General features: G+C 36.5%; 1 protein-coding gene across 5 annotated transcripts; it reads left to right on the top strand.

The window, feature by feature from the left end:
* Positions 1–1,932: 1,932 nt before the first annotated feature.
* Positions 1,933–17,869, top strand: fbp (fructose-1,6-bisphosphatase). Of its 5 annotated transcripts, XM_067764378.1 has the most exons (4): positions 1,933–1,948; positions 14,759–15,096; positions 15,172–15,854; positions 17,506–17,869. In XM_067764378.1, exons 1-3 carry the CDS (start codon positions 1,939–1,941, stop codon positions 15,847–15,849), a joined length of 1,026 nt encoding a protein of 341 aa, XP_067620479.1. In that variant the 5' UTR covers positions 1,933–1,938; the 3' UTR covers positions 15,850–15,854; positions 17,506–17,869. The 5 variants fall into 5 exon arrangements, with proteins under 5 accessions (XP_067620479.1, XP_067620481.1, XP_067620480.1 ...); XM_067764380.1 differs by lacking the exons at positions 1,933–1,948; positions 17,506–17,869 and adding an exon at positions 1,981–2,097 and having other exon boundaries at positions 14,700–15,096; positions 15,172–15,897; XM_067764379.1 differs by lacking the exons at positions 1,933–1,948; positions 17,506–17,869 and adding an exon at positions 1,985–2,097 and having other exon boundaries at positions 14,664–15,096; positions 15,172–15,897.
* Positions 17,870–18,530: the final 661 nt, after the last annotated feature.

The following is an 18,530-nucleotide window of genomic DNA, read 5'->3' on the forward strand; positions in this document are numbered from 1 at the left end:
AATTAGTAAAAATGATCAGCGCAAATTCTTTAAATTTAAATTGAGTTCAAACCTAATGCAGGTTGCTGTGCTGCTCGGCTATGGAGCCAGGCCCAAGTAACGCTCTAGGCGCGATTTTGATGAACCCTGGCAGGCTACAAAGCGCTATACAAATTACATATGGAACTTTAGTTAAGATAACGGTCCGACAATAATTCGACCTAATAAAACTTCGGAGAAACTTTATGTTTATTCAGGCTGTGACTTGTAGAGAATATGCATGTTGGGCCAAAACTTGGATAATAAATTTCAACGCCGGAAATAACTACTTTAAATGTGGTTTCATAAATTGGTAAAAGTCTAGTTGAGGGGTCGACTGCTAATACGCTACCAAAAATATCTAGAGAGGTGTCGAAAGACGCGTATTAACCTCGACAACAATAATCCGAAGGCAGAAAAGACAAATTTTATCTCTGTTCGCATATATTTGAAGTTGAAGTTGCCGATTTCCATGTGGTTGTTGTAATGTTGTGTACCCACACAAAGAATTGTGAACATAAGTGTTTTGCGCGGATATAGTTTTGGTCTCTAAACCGGTGTTGGACCCAGTCAGGGTAATTTTTATAAGCGCGGCCAAAGGCCGCCAATGCAGAAAGGTGTTCTGCGCAAAAATAGTACCGGTTTCGGAGGGACCCGCGGGTCATTTTTCTGTTTTTCGTTAATATGTTTTGAATGAGTTAAAGTTTTTATTTTCCGCCTTCGGATTATTAATACTGACGACAAGGCGCGTCGTTTGACACCTCTCTCGATATTTTTAGTAGCGTATTAGCAGTCGACCCCTCAACTAGACTTTTACCCATAAATATCCTACAGGGTTCATCATAACTACTGATAAGATTTGTTTTCCTTCTATGTTTATACTCAGCTGAGCAGAGCTCACAGCGTATATTAATTTTCCTCGCATAACGGTACCCCGTAACGGCATAAAATAATCGAGATAAATATATACTTCTATATGTCAAAATGATCTGAACGAAAAAAGAAATTCATTTAGCCATGTCCGTCCGTCCGTCTGTCCGTAAAGATGATAACTTGAGTACATTTTGAGGTATCTTAATGAAATTTGGTATATAAGTTCCTAGGCACTCATTTAAGATCGCTATTTAAAATGAACGAAATCGGACTATAACCACGCCCACTTTTTCGATATCGAAAATTTCGAACAACCGAAAAAGTGTGATAATTCATTACCAAAGACGGATAAAGCGATGAAATTTGGTAGGTGGGTTGACCTTATGACGCAAAATAGAAAATTAGTAAAATTTTGGACAATGGGCTTGGCACCGCTCACTTTTAAAAGAAGGTAATTTAAAAGTTTTGCGAGCTGTAATTTGGCAGCTGAGTATGTAATGTTCGATTACACCCGAACTTATTTATTATTTTTATTTATATTCTTTGTTGCCTACAGTCTGTGGGATCACTGTGCCGAGCTCAACAAGTTATCACACTCCATCCAATAAAAAAACTATGGGAGTGTGCGCTTGTTTCAATACAGCCATGCTAAATACTAGCAAATATTATCGAAAAGTAAGATGTTGCAGCGACGAAAAATCGTGTGAAGTAAGCTTCACAAAATTCTAGTAGGTCACATTCACCACTTACCACAGCAGAATTTGTTAAACTACCACTGTCTGTATTTGTTATTTAACAATTATTTGTACACTTTTTATTCAGCTAATGTGTTCAGAATTTTAACTTTTACTTTCTAAAACTCCAATCAGTGTATTTGTGCGATTAACTTATGTTAAAAATTGTGTTAAAGTTTGTGGTGTGGTGAAAGTGAGCTACTAGAATTTTGTTACGCTCCGCTGCTTTCCACCGACCGAAGTTTGCGCCTGCAACATCTTTACTTTTCGACAATCTTTGGTACTAGCAACAGGCTTGCAATATATAAACATAATGTTCATAGGTATGTATTATATTTATATTATTTGGTTTAAACTTTTCCACATTTAGTTTTCGTCACTCGAAGGCAACAGTCTCTCAAATCGCTTTCGATATTGGAAAAGTGTTAATCAGTGGATGATTTAAATTCAAGCAAAATATATTTTAAAAAAAGTAAGCATATTTTGAGAAACTACCAACGTAAAAAATGCGGAAAATAGTTGATACGTTCAATACATATGCAGTGTGTTAGCCGGTACAAGTGCCAGTGTATTGAGTGAGGAAAAGTGCAGTGAACTTAATGGCTGTACATGTCGTCGCTCTCTTGCTAGAAAGATGAATATGTAAAATGAAATCATATGGAAACCAATTTTAAAAAATTCTTATTTTGGAGAAATCTGTGCATACAAACATATATAAATTTGTTACAATTAAATTGTAAAATAGTAGTAGGACAACTCATTCGAAATCGCAAATGTCTGGTAAAACTCGTAAACTTAGGCCCGGGTTTTCAGTACAAGTTCAACTCAGTTTGTCAGTTAAACTACGCTTAAACTTATTCTGCAGTTTTTCAGTCTACTTGAACTGAAGTTTAAGCTGAGCTTAAGCGGCCGCTCTGGCTGGGCTAAACTCTAGTTAACCTATCGGTGAATTCGGTTCATTCAAAATGGCGTCGAATGTACCCAACAAGCATTAGGGCTTGAGTACCATTAGAGGTCATGTTGATAACTAGGCATACTTCAAAAATCTCAAGAGTTGTTTCGAAACATTGGCTCAACTCGAGAATCATAGCGTACTCAGTAAAAGAGGTAATTTTTTATAAAGCAAAAAATGCTATTACTTAAGTTGAATAAATTTAATTAACAACTTGTGGTTCTTTAACTGGACTCAAATGTAAGATTCCATACTACAGTTTTTCACGAAAATAAAATGAGATATATATAATTTAAAAAATAAATAAATGTGGCACGCTAACCTCCGAAGAGATTTTAGGCAGAGCTTCTCTTCCAATTTGTGTCGTGCCCCTTTTAATTTTTCCTACAAATTGGCCGGACGGAACCTATTTGTTTTATGCCGACTCCGAACGGCATCTGCAAGGCAGCTTAGTTTTCACTGAGAGCTTTTCATATCAGAAATACAAACGGAGTGCTTGCAAAACACTGCCGATGGGCAATCTCGCTTAGAAAAAGTGGGTTCTAATTGAAAAACCTTGTTTCTAAAATTTTAATGTTGCTTTGTTCATTCCCCATGAACTCAGGATCTTCGGTGTGGTAGGCGCAGCACGCTACCATCATACCACGGCGACCGCCTATATAATTTATTTTTGATTACTTACGCCTCATTACTGTCATGAATTAGGTGTTTCTTTCTCACAATGAATAGCTATTTGCTTTGGTGGTACCACCTTGGAGATTTTTTTTCAACTCAACTCGATATCCAATGTAGGATATCAACTGGAGAAACTTGTTGAATATTCATTTGAGATCTGTACATTTCTCAAGATCTCTCTAAATTAGGATATTAATTGGAAAATATTAATGACGTTGGAGATCAACTCGAAAACTTTTAATTTTACAAAATTTCCCAAAGGTTGGATAGTGATTGGATAATGTAGTTGGATATCAACTCAAGAACTATAGGGTTTAAGAATAATTAAATAACGATGTTGGATATCACTTCCGGAACTATAAATATAATTTCGCTGGACAATTTTGTTCAACAAAATGGGTAAACAAAATCCAGCTGTTGCCGTATCTACAAATTATCTAAATAATAAAAAAAACCAATGTTGCCGCACAAAAAAGCATACTCCAAAGGCGGCCTTAAACTGTGACTGAAAAACTGCTCAGTAGTTTAACTGGAGTATTCGACTTGAGTTTAAGCAAACTTAGTTTAAGCTTAGCTTAACCAGCTACTGAAAAACCGGGCCTAATATGAAAAACGCCTATCCTCGCTTAGATAATGCTTAGGGGACCATGATGTATATCGGAACGATTTTCCGTCATCCCTTGTCAAATTTGGTTTCGAGACAAACCGGTTTCGGCGTTGTGCCATCATCAGTGTCGATTTCACCAATCATATGGATCACATTGTTGCATTTGCATGTTAAATCTCTATCCGTAACTGGTTCATGTACCATTAGAACACTGGGAATGAGCCCCACATATATGCATGTATGTCCCCGCGTTCCAATGAACAGTAATCCAGATGCCGATAGAAATTTAACATGCAAATGCAACAACAATGTGATCTGTATGGATCGGTTTGTTGTGGCATTTGCATGTTAAATCTCTATCCGTAACTGGTTCATGTACCATTGGAACACTGGGAATGAGCCGCACATATATGTATGTATGTCCCCGCGTTCCAATGAACAGTAATCCAGCTGCCGATAGAAATTTAACATGCAAATGCAACAACAATGTGATCTGTATGGATCGGTTTGTTGTGGCATTTGGATGGTAAATTCTTAACGGTATCTGGATCGCCGTTCATTGGAATGCGCGATATATGTATTTCAGGGCGATACCAGGACTTCGCTGTACACGTTTGCTAAAAAATCTTTAGAAACAGTTATAAAAAGCGTATAAGTTTTCTTCAAAAACGAAATTTTTCTTGAGAATTTTTTTTATCGAATTTTTCGTTTCTTGCGATGTAGATATGGCGCTTAAAGTTGAATAGAAAACAAATTTACTTCGTGAGCTTGAGGATATACATATGCATATTGTGACGAATATTAGCAACACTAAGGGATAATATCATTCTCTAAGCCAATACTAAACAGTGACTTGTATGCACATAACCAAATCAATCATTATGTCTACACATATGTACGTACACGCAGCGGAGAGAAACAACCACATGCATATATCCTATCTGAGATGCTCACAAAAGTATGCAATCATTTGTGCAAGTATCACTCACATATACACGCGCATATGAGAAGCTATAAACGTAATTTTATAGCTGGTGACTAACTAGTAAATTCTAGAAATAGAGACGCCTAGAAATATGTCAACGAGGAAACCGAACAGTATAAAAGCAGTACCAGCTGAGGCACGACCATTCAGTTTGATTTAAGCACGCTATCTGCCGAGCAGTAGAAGTGTTATTAAATAAAGGCCATTTTGCTTTATTGAATAGTGGAGTTATTTATTCAACAGTTTAGTGATTGGAACGTTAGCAGAAGATTTGCAAATAAGCGGAATTGCACTAAATTCGTTACAATATGTACATATAAAAGTTATGGAGCCCTCCATGGCAACTTTAATAGATTTGCCAACACCGATTTATCGGCTTTTTGAACACTTCAAACATGGCGGAACCATACAAGGTGGCAGTGCGCTGACATATGTACCTACAAACATAAATAAAATTTCTCTGTGTCCTTGTTATTGTAAATAGATGGACTGATACAAGGCGAATCTATATCAGGTGTTGGCAAAGCGAATTCAACCAACGCGCCGTGCAGAAGAATGTCAAGTCAAAAGAAAATTTTCATTGACTTCGATTAACTGACATATTTTGTACAAGGCGTTGTATGGAAAATAATCAAGAAGAAGAAATCAGTTGGGATAGGAACACCTGGTACAGAATTCGCTTGGACTGATATCAAAATCGTACTGCACCGGAATTTTAAGTGTCAAATCATATTTAAAAAGTACAAATCAGCTGATTTCCGGCGGTCCTCTGTTAGTGGTTCCGCCATGACTTCAAACAGGTTTTCTATATATTTTTTTTTTCTTCCGGGATATCTAGAGTTTTCTAAATTTGTAGATTTTTTATTTTGTAAAAAAAAACATTCGTAAACTTAATTATTAAATGATTGTACTTTTATTATGATGGAAAAACTGGAAGGAATTATACAAACTGGCTGATGTTTTTGTATCTGAAGAAGTCTTTGGCAGAATGGAAATAGCTATAATATCAGCCAGTAAGTTTAGTCCGTTTAAGTTTTTCCATCATAATAAAAATATAATAATTTAATAAAAAGAAATTTACGAATGTTATAAATGGATAGACGATTAAATCAAAGATCACCTTTCATTGAGCGACTTGGGTATATTTTTCAATGTATTGTTCCTAAGGACGGCGGCCGCCGGGGTGTGATGGTAGTGTGCTCCGCCTTCCGACATTCTTGAAAGAAAAAATTTTGCTTTTCCGTTTATTTAAAAAGTTTTAAAGGAACTGTTTAATTAAAAAAAATCATAAATGTCTTAATTGGGCAACCAGTTCAACCTAACCTAAAAAAAAAATAATCCGAAAAACTATGTTTTTTAATAAGACAATGGTAGTTGAGCTATATATTGTGGATAGGATTTATTTTTCATACCTTTATTAAACTTATTCTCATTTTTACTAGGATAGTTAACTATTTGTAATGGCAGCTTCCAGAAGTAAGTACTTAGATCCACTTTGTTTGCTTGAGACGTTGTGTTCTGTATGTTTGTTAATTAATTAGTTAATTCTCAAATCCTTCCTTAATAGCGCTGTAAATGATACTCACAATTTTTATTCTTGTGTTGTATACAACATTTTCAGATACATAGTATATTTGTAAATGTATAGGGAAATATAAAAATTGAGCACTCTTGCTACTCGAACTTTCAAAAGTTTCACAAAAGGAATTCTTGAAAAAGTAAAATTTTTCCTTTGTACAATACACTAATGAGTTGGTGTGTTTTAATTGATTTAGGACGTCATAAAATATTACTATAAAACTATACTAATTTTTCGCATTAGTCGCTGACATCACAAGCGGTACTCTTACGACAGGAAGTTACATGTCAGGCATCTCAAACCGAGGCTAAATTAGTTTAAAAAAGAGGCGAAACAGGTGAGACAGGAAGAGTAAGCAGGGAGTAGTACAAATCTGTGTTTTATCTTTCCATGTCAAAACTCTCTTCATACTAAATTTTGTATGTTGATGACTGAAACCAATTATTATTTTTCTATTCCAACGGCAGCTCTCCCATTTAAATAAAAATTAAATGTTAAAAGAATAAATTTATTGTTCAAGCCCTTTCTGTAAAAACATATGTGACCCGGTCTATGAAAAGGTGGCTTATGACTAAAAAAAACAGCTGTTAACAGCTGTTTCTCGCAATTTCTTTTTTGAGTCATAAGCCACCTTTTCATATACCGGGTCACACATATCGATTACGGTGAAATCAAATCGAGTGAATGAAAATTTTCCTTCGATTTCAAAAGTAGAGTAAAACAAGTAAGGAAACCTAAGTTCGGGTGTAACCGAACATTACATACTCAGTTGAGAGCTATGGAGACAAAATAAGGGAAAATCACCATTTAGGAAAATGAACCTAGGGTAACCCTGGAATGTGTTCGTATGACATTTATATCAAATGGAAGGTATTAAAGAGTATTTTAAGAGGGAGTGGGTCATAGTTCTATAGGTGGACGCCATTTAGGGATATCGCCATAAAGGTAGACCAGGATGACTCTAGAATACGTTTGTACAATATGGGTATCAAACAAAAGGTGTTAATGAGTATTTCAAAAGGGCGTGGGGTTTAGTTCTACAGGTGAACGCCTTTTCGAGATATCGCCATAAAGGTGGACCAGGGGTGACTCTAGAATGTGTTTGTACGATATGGGTATCAAATTAAAGGTGTTAATGAGGGTTTTAAAAGGGAGTGGTGGTAGTTGTATAGGTGGTCGCTCTTTCTAGATATCGGCATAAAGGTGGACCAGGGGTGACTCTATAATGCGTTTGTACAATATGGATATCAAACGAAAGGTGTTAATGAGTATTTTAAAAGGGCGTGGGGCTTAGTTCTATAGGTGGTCGCCTTTTCGAGATATCTCCATAAAAGTGGACCAGGGTGACTCTAGAATGTGTTTGTACAATATGGCTATCAAACGAAAGGTGTTAATGGGTATTTTAAAAGGGAGTGATCCTTAGTTCCATAGGTGGACGCCGTTACGAGATATCGCCATAAAGGTGGACCAGGGGTGACCCTAGAATTTGTTTGTACGATATGGGTATCAAATGAAAGGGGTTAATGAGCATTTTAAAAGGGAGTGGGCCTTAGTTCTATAGGTGAACGCCTTTTCGAAATATCGCCATAAATGTGGACCAGGGGTGACTCTAGAATGCGTTTGTACAATATGGGTATCAAACGAAAGGTGTTAATGAGTATTTCAAAAGGGCGTGGGGCTTAGTTCTATAGGTGGACGCCTTTTCGAGATATCGCCATAAAGGTGGACCAGGGGTGACTCTAGAATGTGTTTGTACGATATCGGTATCAAATTAAAGGTATTAATGAGGGTTTTAAAAGGGAGTGGTGGTCTTTTCGAGATATCGGCATAAAGGTGGACCAGGGTGACTCTAGAATGCGTTTGTGCAATATGGGTAACAAACGAAAGGTATTAATGAGTATTTTAAAAGGGAGTGGGCTTTAATTCTATAGGTGGACGCCTTCTCGAGATATAGCTATAAAGGTGGACCAGGGGTGACTCTAGAATATGTTTGTACGATATGGGTATCAAATGAAAGGTGTTAATGAGTATTTTCAAAGGGAGTGATCCTTAGTTCCATAGGTGGACACCGTTTCGAGATATCGCCATAAAGGTGAACCAGGGGCGACTCTAGAATGCGTTTGTACGATATGGGAATCAAATGAAAGGTGTTACTGAGCATTTTAAGAGGGAGAGGGCATTAGGTCTATAGGTGGCCGCCTTTTCGAGATGTCGCCATTAGGGTGGGACAGGGAATATGAATAGAATATGTTTGTACGATATGGGTATCAAATTAAAGGTATTAATGAGTATTTTAAAAGGGAGTGGTGGTAGTTGTGTATGTGAAGGCGTTTTCCAGATATCGACCAAAATGTGGACCAGGGTGACCCAGAACATCATCTGTTGGATACCGCTAATTTATTTATATATATAATACCACGAACAGTATTCCTGCCAAGATTTCAAGGTTTTTTTTTATTTCGCCCTGCAGAACTTTTTCATTTCATTCTACTTAATATGGTAGGTGTCACACCCATTTTACAAAGTTTTTTTCTAAAGTTATATTTTGCGTCAATAAACTAATCCAAATACCATGTTTCATCCCTTTTTCGTATTCGGTATAGCATTATGGCATTTTTTTCGTTTTTCGTAATTTTCGATATCGAAAAAGTGGGCGTGGTCATAGTCCGATTTCGGCCATTTTTTATGCCAATACAAAGTGAGTTCAGATAAGTACGTGAACTGAGTTTAGTAAAGATATATCGATTTTTGCTCAAGTTATCGTGTTAACGGCCGAGCGAAAGGACAGACGATCGACTGTGTATAAAAACTGGGCGTGGCTTCAACCGATTTCGCCCTTTTTCACAGAAATAAGTTATCGTCCCAGAATCTAAGCCCCTACCAAATTTCACAAGGATTGGTAAATTTTTGTTCGACTTATGGCATTAAAAGTATCCTAGACAAATTAAATGAAAAAGGGCAGAGCCACGCCCATTTTGAAATTTTCTTTTATTTTTGCATTTTGCTGCACCATATCATTACTGGAGTTGAATGTTGACATAATTTACTTATATACTGTAAAGATATTAAATTTTTTGTTAAAATTTGACTTTAAAAAAAAAATTTTTTTAAAGTGGGCGTGGTCGTTCTGCGATTTTGCTATTTTTTTTTAAGCATACATATAATAATAGGAGTAACGTTCCTGCCAAATTTCGTCATGATATCTTCAACGACTGCCAAATTACAGCTTCCAAAAGTTTTAAATTACCTTCTTTTAAAAGTGGGCGGTGCCACGCCCATTGTCCACAATTTTACTAATTTTCTATTCTGCGTCATAAGTTCAACTCACCTACCAAGTTTCATCGCTTTATTCGTCTTTGGTAATGAATTATCGCACTTTTTCGGTTTTTCGAAATTTTCGATATCGAAAAAGTGGGCGTGGTTATAGTCCGATATTGTTCATTTTAAATAGCGATCTGAGATGAGTGCTTAGGAACCCACATACCAAATTTCATCAAGATACCTCAAAATTTACTCAAGTTATCGTGTTAACGGTCGGACGGACGGACATGGCTCAATCAAATTTTTTTTCGATCCTGATGATTTTGATATATGGAAGTCTATATCTATCTCGATTCCTTTATACCTGTACAACCAACCGTTAACCAATCAAAGTTAATATACTCTGTGAGCTCTGCTCAATTGAGTATAAAAATGCACTACATACACAAAAATTAAGAATTTATGTGTTGTTGAAGTTCTTTGCCGGATATTATGCGGCGTGTTTGTGTACTAGCAAGTTCTAAGTTAATCCTGTCGCAATGCGTCGCACCCATTAATGGTTTCATTTATTTTATATCCCTACCATAAACAAGATATGTGACCCGTCCTATGAAAAGGTGGCTTATGACTAAAAAAAAATAAACTACTAAGAAACGGAAGAAATGCATTGTTTATCTTTAACAGCTGTTTCTCGCAATTCCTTTTTTGAGTCATAAGCCACCTCTTCAAGAGCCGGGTCACATATACTGAACCTATTATAAACAAGTAAGGAAGGCTAAGTTCGGGTGTGACCGAACATTACATACTCAGTTGAGAGCTATGGAGACAAAATAAGGAAAATCAACATGTAGGAAAATGAACCTAGGGTAACCCTGGAATGTGGTTGTATGACATGTGTATCAAATGGAAGGTATTAAAGAGTATTTTAAGAGAGAGTAGGCCATAGATCTATGGATGGACGCCATTTAGGGATGTCGCCATAAAATTGGACCAGGGCTGACTCAAGAATTTGTTTGTACGATATGGGTATCAAATGAAAGGTGTTACTGAGCATTTTAAGAGGGAGCGGGCCTTAGGTCTATCGGTGGACGCCTTTTCGAGATATCGCCATTAAGGTGGGCCAGGGGTGACTCTAGAATGTGTTTGTACGATATGGGTATCAAATGAAAGGTGGTAATGAGTATTTTAAAAGGGAATGGGCTTTAGTTCTATAGGTGAACGCCTTTTCGCGAAATCGCCATAAAGGTGGACCAGGGGTGACTCTAGAATATGTTTGTACGATATGGGTATCAAATGAAAGGTGTTAATGAGTATTTTCAAAGGGAGTGATCCTTAGTTCCATAGGTGGACACCGTTTCGAGGTATCGACATAAAGGTGAACCAGGGGCGACTCTAGAATGCGTTTGTACAATATGGGAATCAAATGAAAGGTGTTACTGAGCATTTTAAGAGGGAGAGGGCATTAGGTCTATAGGTGGCCGCCTTTTCGAGATGTCGCCATTAGGGTGGGACAGGGGTGACTCTAGAATGTTTGTACGATATGGGTATCAAACGAAAGGTGTTACTGAGCATTTTAAAAGGGAGTTGGCATTAGGTCTATAGGTGGACGCCTTTTCGAAATATCGCCATTAGGGTGGGCCAGGGGTGACTCTAGAATGTGTTTGTACAATATGGGTATCAAATGAAAGGTGTTAATGAGTATCTTCAAAGGGAGTGATCCTTAGTTCTATAGGTGGAAAGAAGCCTTTTCGAGATATTGCCATAAAGGTGGACCAAGGGTGACTCTAGAATGTTTGTACGATATGGGTATCAAACGAAAGGTGTTACTGAGCATTTTAAGAGGGAGTGGGCATTAGGTCTATAGGTGGACGCCTTTTCGAGATATCGCCATTAGGGTGGGCCAGGGGTGACTCTAGAATGTGTTTGTACGATATGGGTATCAAACGAAAGGTGTTACTGAGCACTTTAAGAGGAAGTGGGCATTAGGTCCATAGGTGGACGCCTTTTCGAGATATCACCATTAGGGTGGGCCAGGGGTGACTCTAGAATGTTTGTACGATATGGGTATCAAACGAAGGATGTTACTGAGCATTTTAAGAGGGAGTGGGCATTAGGTCTATAAGTGGACGCCTTTTCGAGATATCGCCATTAGGGAGGGCCAGGGTGACTCTAGAATGTGTTTGTACGATATGGGTATCAAATTAAAGGTGGTAATGAGTATTTTAAAAGGGAGTAATCCTTAGTTCTATAGGTGGACGCCTTTCGAGATATCGCCATAAAGGTGGACCAAGGGTGACTCTAGAATCTTTGTACGATATGGGTATCAAACGAAAGGTGTTACTGAGCATTTTAAGAGGGAGTGGGCTTTAGGTCTATAGGTGGACACCTTTTCGAGATATCGCCATTAGGGTGGGCCAGGGGTGACTCTAAATGTTTGTACGATATGGGTATCAAACGAAAGGTGTTACTGAGCATTTTACGAGGGAGTGGGCATTAGGTCTATAGGTGGACGCCTTTTCGAGATATCGCCATTAGGGTGGGCCAGGGGTTACTCTAGAATGTTTGTACGATATGGGTATCAAACGAAAGGTGTTACTGAGCATTTTAAGAGGGAGTGGGCATTAGGTCTATAGGTGGACGCCTTTTTGAGATATCGTCATTAGGGTGGGCCAGGGGTGACTCTAGAATGTTTGTACGATATGGGTAAATAACGAAAGGTGTTACTGAGCATTTTAAGAGGGAGTGGGCATTAGGTCTATAGGTGGACGCCTTTTCGAGATATCGCCATTAGGGTGGGCCAGGGGTGACTCTAGAATGTGTTTGTACGATATGGATATCAAATTAAAGGTATTAATGAGGGTTTTAAAAGCGAGTGGCCCTTAGATGTATATGTGAAGGCGTTTTCGCGATATCGACCAAAATGTGGACCAGGTGATCCAGAAAATCATCTGTCGGGTACTGCTAATTTATTTATATATGCAATACCACTAACAGTATCACTGCCAAGATTCCAAACGCTGTTGATTTCGCCTTGTAGAACTTTTTCATTTTCTTCTACTTAATATGGTAGATGTCACACCCATTTTACAAAGTTTTTTCCAAAGTTATATTTTGCGTCAATAAACCAATCCAATTACCATGTTTCATCCCTTTTTTCGTATTTGGTATAGAATTATGGCATTTTTTTCATTTTTCGTAATTTTCGATATCGATAAAGTGGGCGTGGTTATGGTCGGATTTCGGCCATTTTTTATACCAATATAAAGTGAGTTCAGATAAGTGCGTGGACTAAGTTTAGTAAAGATATATCGGTTTTTGCTCAAGTTATTGTGTTAACGTATTTTGTTGCATCATATCATTACTGGAGTTGAATTTTGACTTAATATACTTATATACAGTAAGGATATTAAATTTTTTGTTAAAATTTGAATTTAAAAAAAATTTTTTTTAAAAAGTGGGCGTGCTCTTCATCCAATTTTGCTAATTTTTATTTAGCACATATATAGTAATAGTAGTAACCAAATTTCATCATGATATCTTCAAGGACTGCCAAATTACAGCTTGCAAAACTTTTAAATTACCTTCTTGTAAAAGTGGGCGGTGCCACGCCCATTGTCCAAAATCTTAAATTTTCTATTCTACGTCATAACATTAACCCACCTACCAAGTTTCATCGCTTTATCCGCCTTTGGCAATGAATTATCGCATTTTTTCGGTTTTTCGAAATTTTCGATATCGAAAAAATGGGCGTGGTTATAGTCCGATATCGTTCATTTTAAATAGCGATCTGAGATGAGTGCCCAGGAATCTACATACCAAATTTCATCAAGATACCTCAAAATTTACTCAAGTTATCGTGTTAACGGACGGACGGACGGACGGACGGACGGACATGGCTCAATCAAATTTTTTTTCGATCCTGATTATTTTGATATATGGAAGTCTATATCTATCTCGATTCCTTTATATATGTACAACCAACCGTTATCCAATCAAACTTAATATACTCTGTGAGCTCTGCTCAACTGAGTATAAAAATGTGCGCATGCTACTTCATATTACTTATTTCACGCACAAATCAGCACTAACGCTTAAAACTAGTCAACGTATTTGTGTCTAATGTAGTAAGTCACTAATATTATAAAGAACTATTTTGTTTAATATTCTGCCGTCCTAATAAGGAATGTGGGTATCTACATTTCTTTTCGAAAATTAGATATTTATTATTTTCAAAATTGCTAATAGATATAAAGTTATAGTGGTTTCAAGTTCATACCTTGGCAGCATCTATAGATATTTTCCACAAATCCTAATGAAAAATGTGGGTTTCTATGTACAAAATAACAGCAGAATCTACACTTTTTGGTAGAAAACTAAATGAAATTTCGGCATGTTTCCAAGTCAAAAACAACAGATTTGCGAGAATACTGCTCTTTCAAACAAGTATCAACAGTTTCGTATTAAAAGAATCAAAGTTTTTTTTGCATAAATAGAAAGATCACATCAAAATAAGACATCTGTAATTTTTAATTGAAAAAGCATCATATGTGACCTGGAATCATGAAACAACCCTATTGTGCGAAAATATCGTTCTTCACTTTTTGAGTGATTCTTATAGGAAATTTAACGCTCTTTCCAATGGAACAAACCGCATTTAAAGCCAAATCGGACCACAGATGTGATTTTTTTAAATATTTCGATCCATGCGCCTCGGAGCTTTTTTTTTCCTTATTATTGCATTGTTATCGTGTTCTGAACTTATTCCAAGTTTCAAGCTTTTAGCTTATCGGAAAGTTAATTAAATTTTAATAAAAAATTCGTTCACAACGGCCAGCCGCTACATAGAGTCAAGCTAAACAAACCCTTTAACGCGTTTTTCTCGAAAACTTGTTTTCGCACAATAGGGTCGTTTCATGATTCCAGGTCACATATGTTGAAAAGTATAGATGCAAACACGTTATGTTATACATATATCTCAGTTTCAGAAAAATGTAGAAACTTACATTCTTTACTAGGACGGCAGTATTCCACTTCTGATTTAAAATTGTGGAATATATCTAAACACTTACCACAGAAGACATGCAAACCCAGGTTTTCGATTCCAATGCCATGACGTTAACGCGTTTTGTGCTACAGGAGCAACGCAAATTCAAAAATGCTACCGGCGATCTTTCACAACTACTCAACTGCATACAGACGGCTATCAAAGCCATTGGTTCAGCTGTGCGCAAAGCTGGCATAGCCAAATTACACGGCATTGCGGGTGATATTAACGTGCAAGGCGAGGAAGTGAAAAAACTGGATGTGCTATCGAATGAATTATTTATCAATATGTTGAAATCATCCTATACCACTTGCATGCTGGTGTCCGAGGAGAATGAAAATGTAATAGAAGTGGAGATGGAAAAACAGGTAAATCGCATTTGAATGTGAAAAAAAGTATATTATCTTTTAAGTAATAGTTTTCTCATTATTTTACTTAAATAGGGAAAATATGTCGTATGTTTCGATCCACTAGATGGTTCTTCAAACATTGATTGTTTGGTTTCAATTGGTTCAATATTTTCCATTTATCGCCGTCAAACCAGTGATGGCGTACCAGCGTTGCAGGATGCACTGCAGCCAGGAAACAAAATTGTCGCTGCGGGATATGCACTCTATGGTTCAGCCACTGCCATTGTTTTGAGTTTAGGCTCGGGTGTAGGTGTTAATGGATTCACTTATGATCCGGCGATTGGAGAATTTATTTTAACTGATGTTAATATGCAAGTACCGGAGCAAGGGAAAATCTATTCCATCAATGAGGGATACGCGGCCGATTGGGAGGATGGTGTACACAATTATATCGCTGCGAAAAAGGATCCCACCAAGGGTAAACCATATGGTGCACGTTATGTTGGTTCTATGGTGGCGGATGTACATCGTACCATAAAATATGGTGGCATTTTTCTTTATCCGGCAACAAAATCAGCGCCAAATGGCAAATTACGTTTAATGTACGAATGTAATCCAATGGCATATTTGATCATTGAAGCAGGTGGCTTGGCAAGCAATGGACAGATAAGCATATTAGATATTGTGCCGCAAATGATTCACGAACGCAGTCCAATTTTTCTTGGCTCGAAAAAAGACGTGGAGGAAGCACTAAGTTATTTGCAAAAGTAGAAAAAGTAAATAAAAGGTACAGCATTTGCATGTGTGACTTTTTTCTAAGCTACCCGTCTTATAAATTTTTGTTTTCCTATGCAGATTATGTTAATTGAATAAGTTTTAAAATAAAAAATGTAGACAAATGAGAAAGAAAGCATAAATAAAAAAAGATGATAAAAAAAATTTTTTATTTTAAATAATCATTTAGTTAATCCCAAGTACATGGTTTGCCTTAAATTGAAAGATTGCGCTCCACCTTTATACTTTTAAATCCCAAAATTCTTTTACAAGAGCTATTGTTTTTTAGTCCAAATTCAACAAGACTATGTCTGTATTAAAGGAAAAACTGCCTTCTATTTTTTTGGTCCATTTATATAAAGGTAGTCCCTAAAATTTTTTTATCATCTTTTTATTTTCAATTTTTTAGTACTGCCTACAAAAAGGCAATTGCAACTTTGGTTAGAATTTAAGTAATTTCTAAGTGAAAATTCTTATCTTTATTTATTTGTTCAAAATAGCAAGATTTAAGAGAATTGGAGGAATTTTCGCTGACAACACTGGCGAAAACAACAGAATTCCACCTCGCATCAAAACAAGAGAATTCCACCTCGTTTGTCAGCTACTTAATTTGCACAGCTGAAAATCGCGGTGAAATTCGCATACGCCTGAAAGTCTAAAAGAATCGTGGTGAAAGTCGCGTTCGCCTAAAAGTATGCAAGGACGTGCATAGAGTTGGGCCTTCAACGAGGTGGATTCCTACAACGCCTGCAACACTCAGGAGGCTAGCCATGAAGGTATGGCCTAATCTTCTAAATAGTTCGACTTGGGCGTTACGAGGCTCAAATTTTTTGATCAAACATTGCACTGTCGCCGAGTTTTAAACTATATTTCAGGTTTCAAGTCTCTAGATATCCAGGAAGTTAGTTAAAAATCGATTACAAGATTCCCAATTTAAAACTAGTTTTCCCAATATCTCGATCCATGCGCCACCTAGCGGAATTTTTTTGATAAAATATTGCATTGTCACCGGGTAGAAATAGATCTATCTGCGCAGCTATGGCAGGTTGTCTGAAAAAATTTCTACTTACTATTCCAAAAACAAAATACAATTTTTCAAAGTTAGAAAAATTAAAAAATAACAATAATTATCATTGGAAAAAAAGTATTGTTCTGGTCTTGAGCTCGAATCGAACCTTGAATCATTTATCAATAGGCCGATAAAAACTAAAATTGCATGAGATATGCCGATATGGGTATCAAACGAAAGGCATTTCACTCCGCATTACAATAGGGTCATTTTTGAGTAGGTTGCCACCTATTCGAAATTTAAAAAAAATTGCATGAGATATGCCGGTATGGGTATCAAACGAAAGGTACTTCACGCCGCATTACAATAGGGACATTTTTGAATAGGGTTTGCCATTTAGGGTTGGGGTGGTTAGACGAAATAGTACTCTACTTACTCATATTCTCTTAAAGCTTTAAAAGAGAACATTAAAGTTAAAAATCTTCGTAAAAAAATTTTACACATGATTCGACTTAATTTTCTTAATTTCACACACGCTAATAAAAGTGAAATGCAATATCAAGTCACCGTGGCAAATTCTAGCAAAATATATTTAAATGCATATTTTTGGCAAATATGAAATGAATAATTGCAATTTCTCACAGATTACTATTAAAAGATATCTCACCATGGAAATTTGCTACCGTTGAACACTAGAGGCATATGTTCAATTTGAAAACGACATCTAACCATTTAACTACTTACCAACAGATGCCGCTTAAGGAAGTAAGTTGACATTTATTTAAACTAACTGATAGTTGTCATTCGTGAAATTTACAAGTTTTTGGAATGTAATAAAATTGTGAGACTTTCATAGTGTATAACTAAAAAAAATATTTTAAATTGATAATTCGGCGCATGAAGATACTCGACCTAAATAACTTAGTTCTCGATTTCACTAATTGTCATAACATTCCCTTATACTATAGGCTGGAATTACCCATTTAAAATTTTTCATTCCAGTTCATTTTGCGGTTAGTGTTTGATATGTTTTTGAAATCAATATTTAAGGAAATCAAATATTGATAAGTAAAAATATAGAATATATGTACATATAAAAAAAGTTGAGTTTGATTAATGATGACATGTAGAACAAAGTATCTTATGCGGCATACTCGAAGATTGCCGAGCAAAGCTCGGCCGCCCAGATACTGATTTATTTTAAGCAACATAAATTACAGTGAAAATTCAAATGCTTCTTATTTTCAATATACATGAGTTTTTATTATACACTCTCAGATGACAATTTCAAACAATATATTTCCGTACCTTAAATATATAATAGGCCCGTAATCATAGTCGCTGACTAAAATACTATTTAGTTAAAGTCTTGCCTAAATCAAAAATGGGATTTAAAATTTTGGTCTGTCATAGACATCCCTTCAAAAACGCGAGTACTCTATAAATAATGTAAGGAATACTCCTTTGGGAGTATAGGACTGCTCCAAATCTAATCTGCATTCATACAAAAAATGTGCTCCAATTAACATTGCGACGTCCTAAGAGAGGAGTAGGTGATCCCACTCTCACTTTGTTTGTGAGTATTCCATAGAGTACATACGTGAGAGTACTTTCCAAAGTACTTTCACTGTAGTACTCCATGGAGCACCCACAGAGCATCATATGCCAA

This window comes from Eurosta solidaginis, chromosome 2 (genome assembly GCF_040869045.1).
Source record: "Eurosta solidaginis isolate ZX-2024a chromosome 2, ASM4086904v1, whole genome shotgun sequence".
Classification (NCBI taxonomy): Eukaryota; Metazoa; Arthropoda; class Insecta; order Diptera; family Tephritidae; genus Eurosta; species Eurosta solidaginis.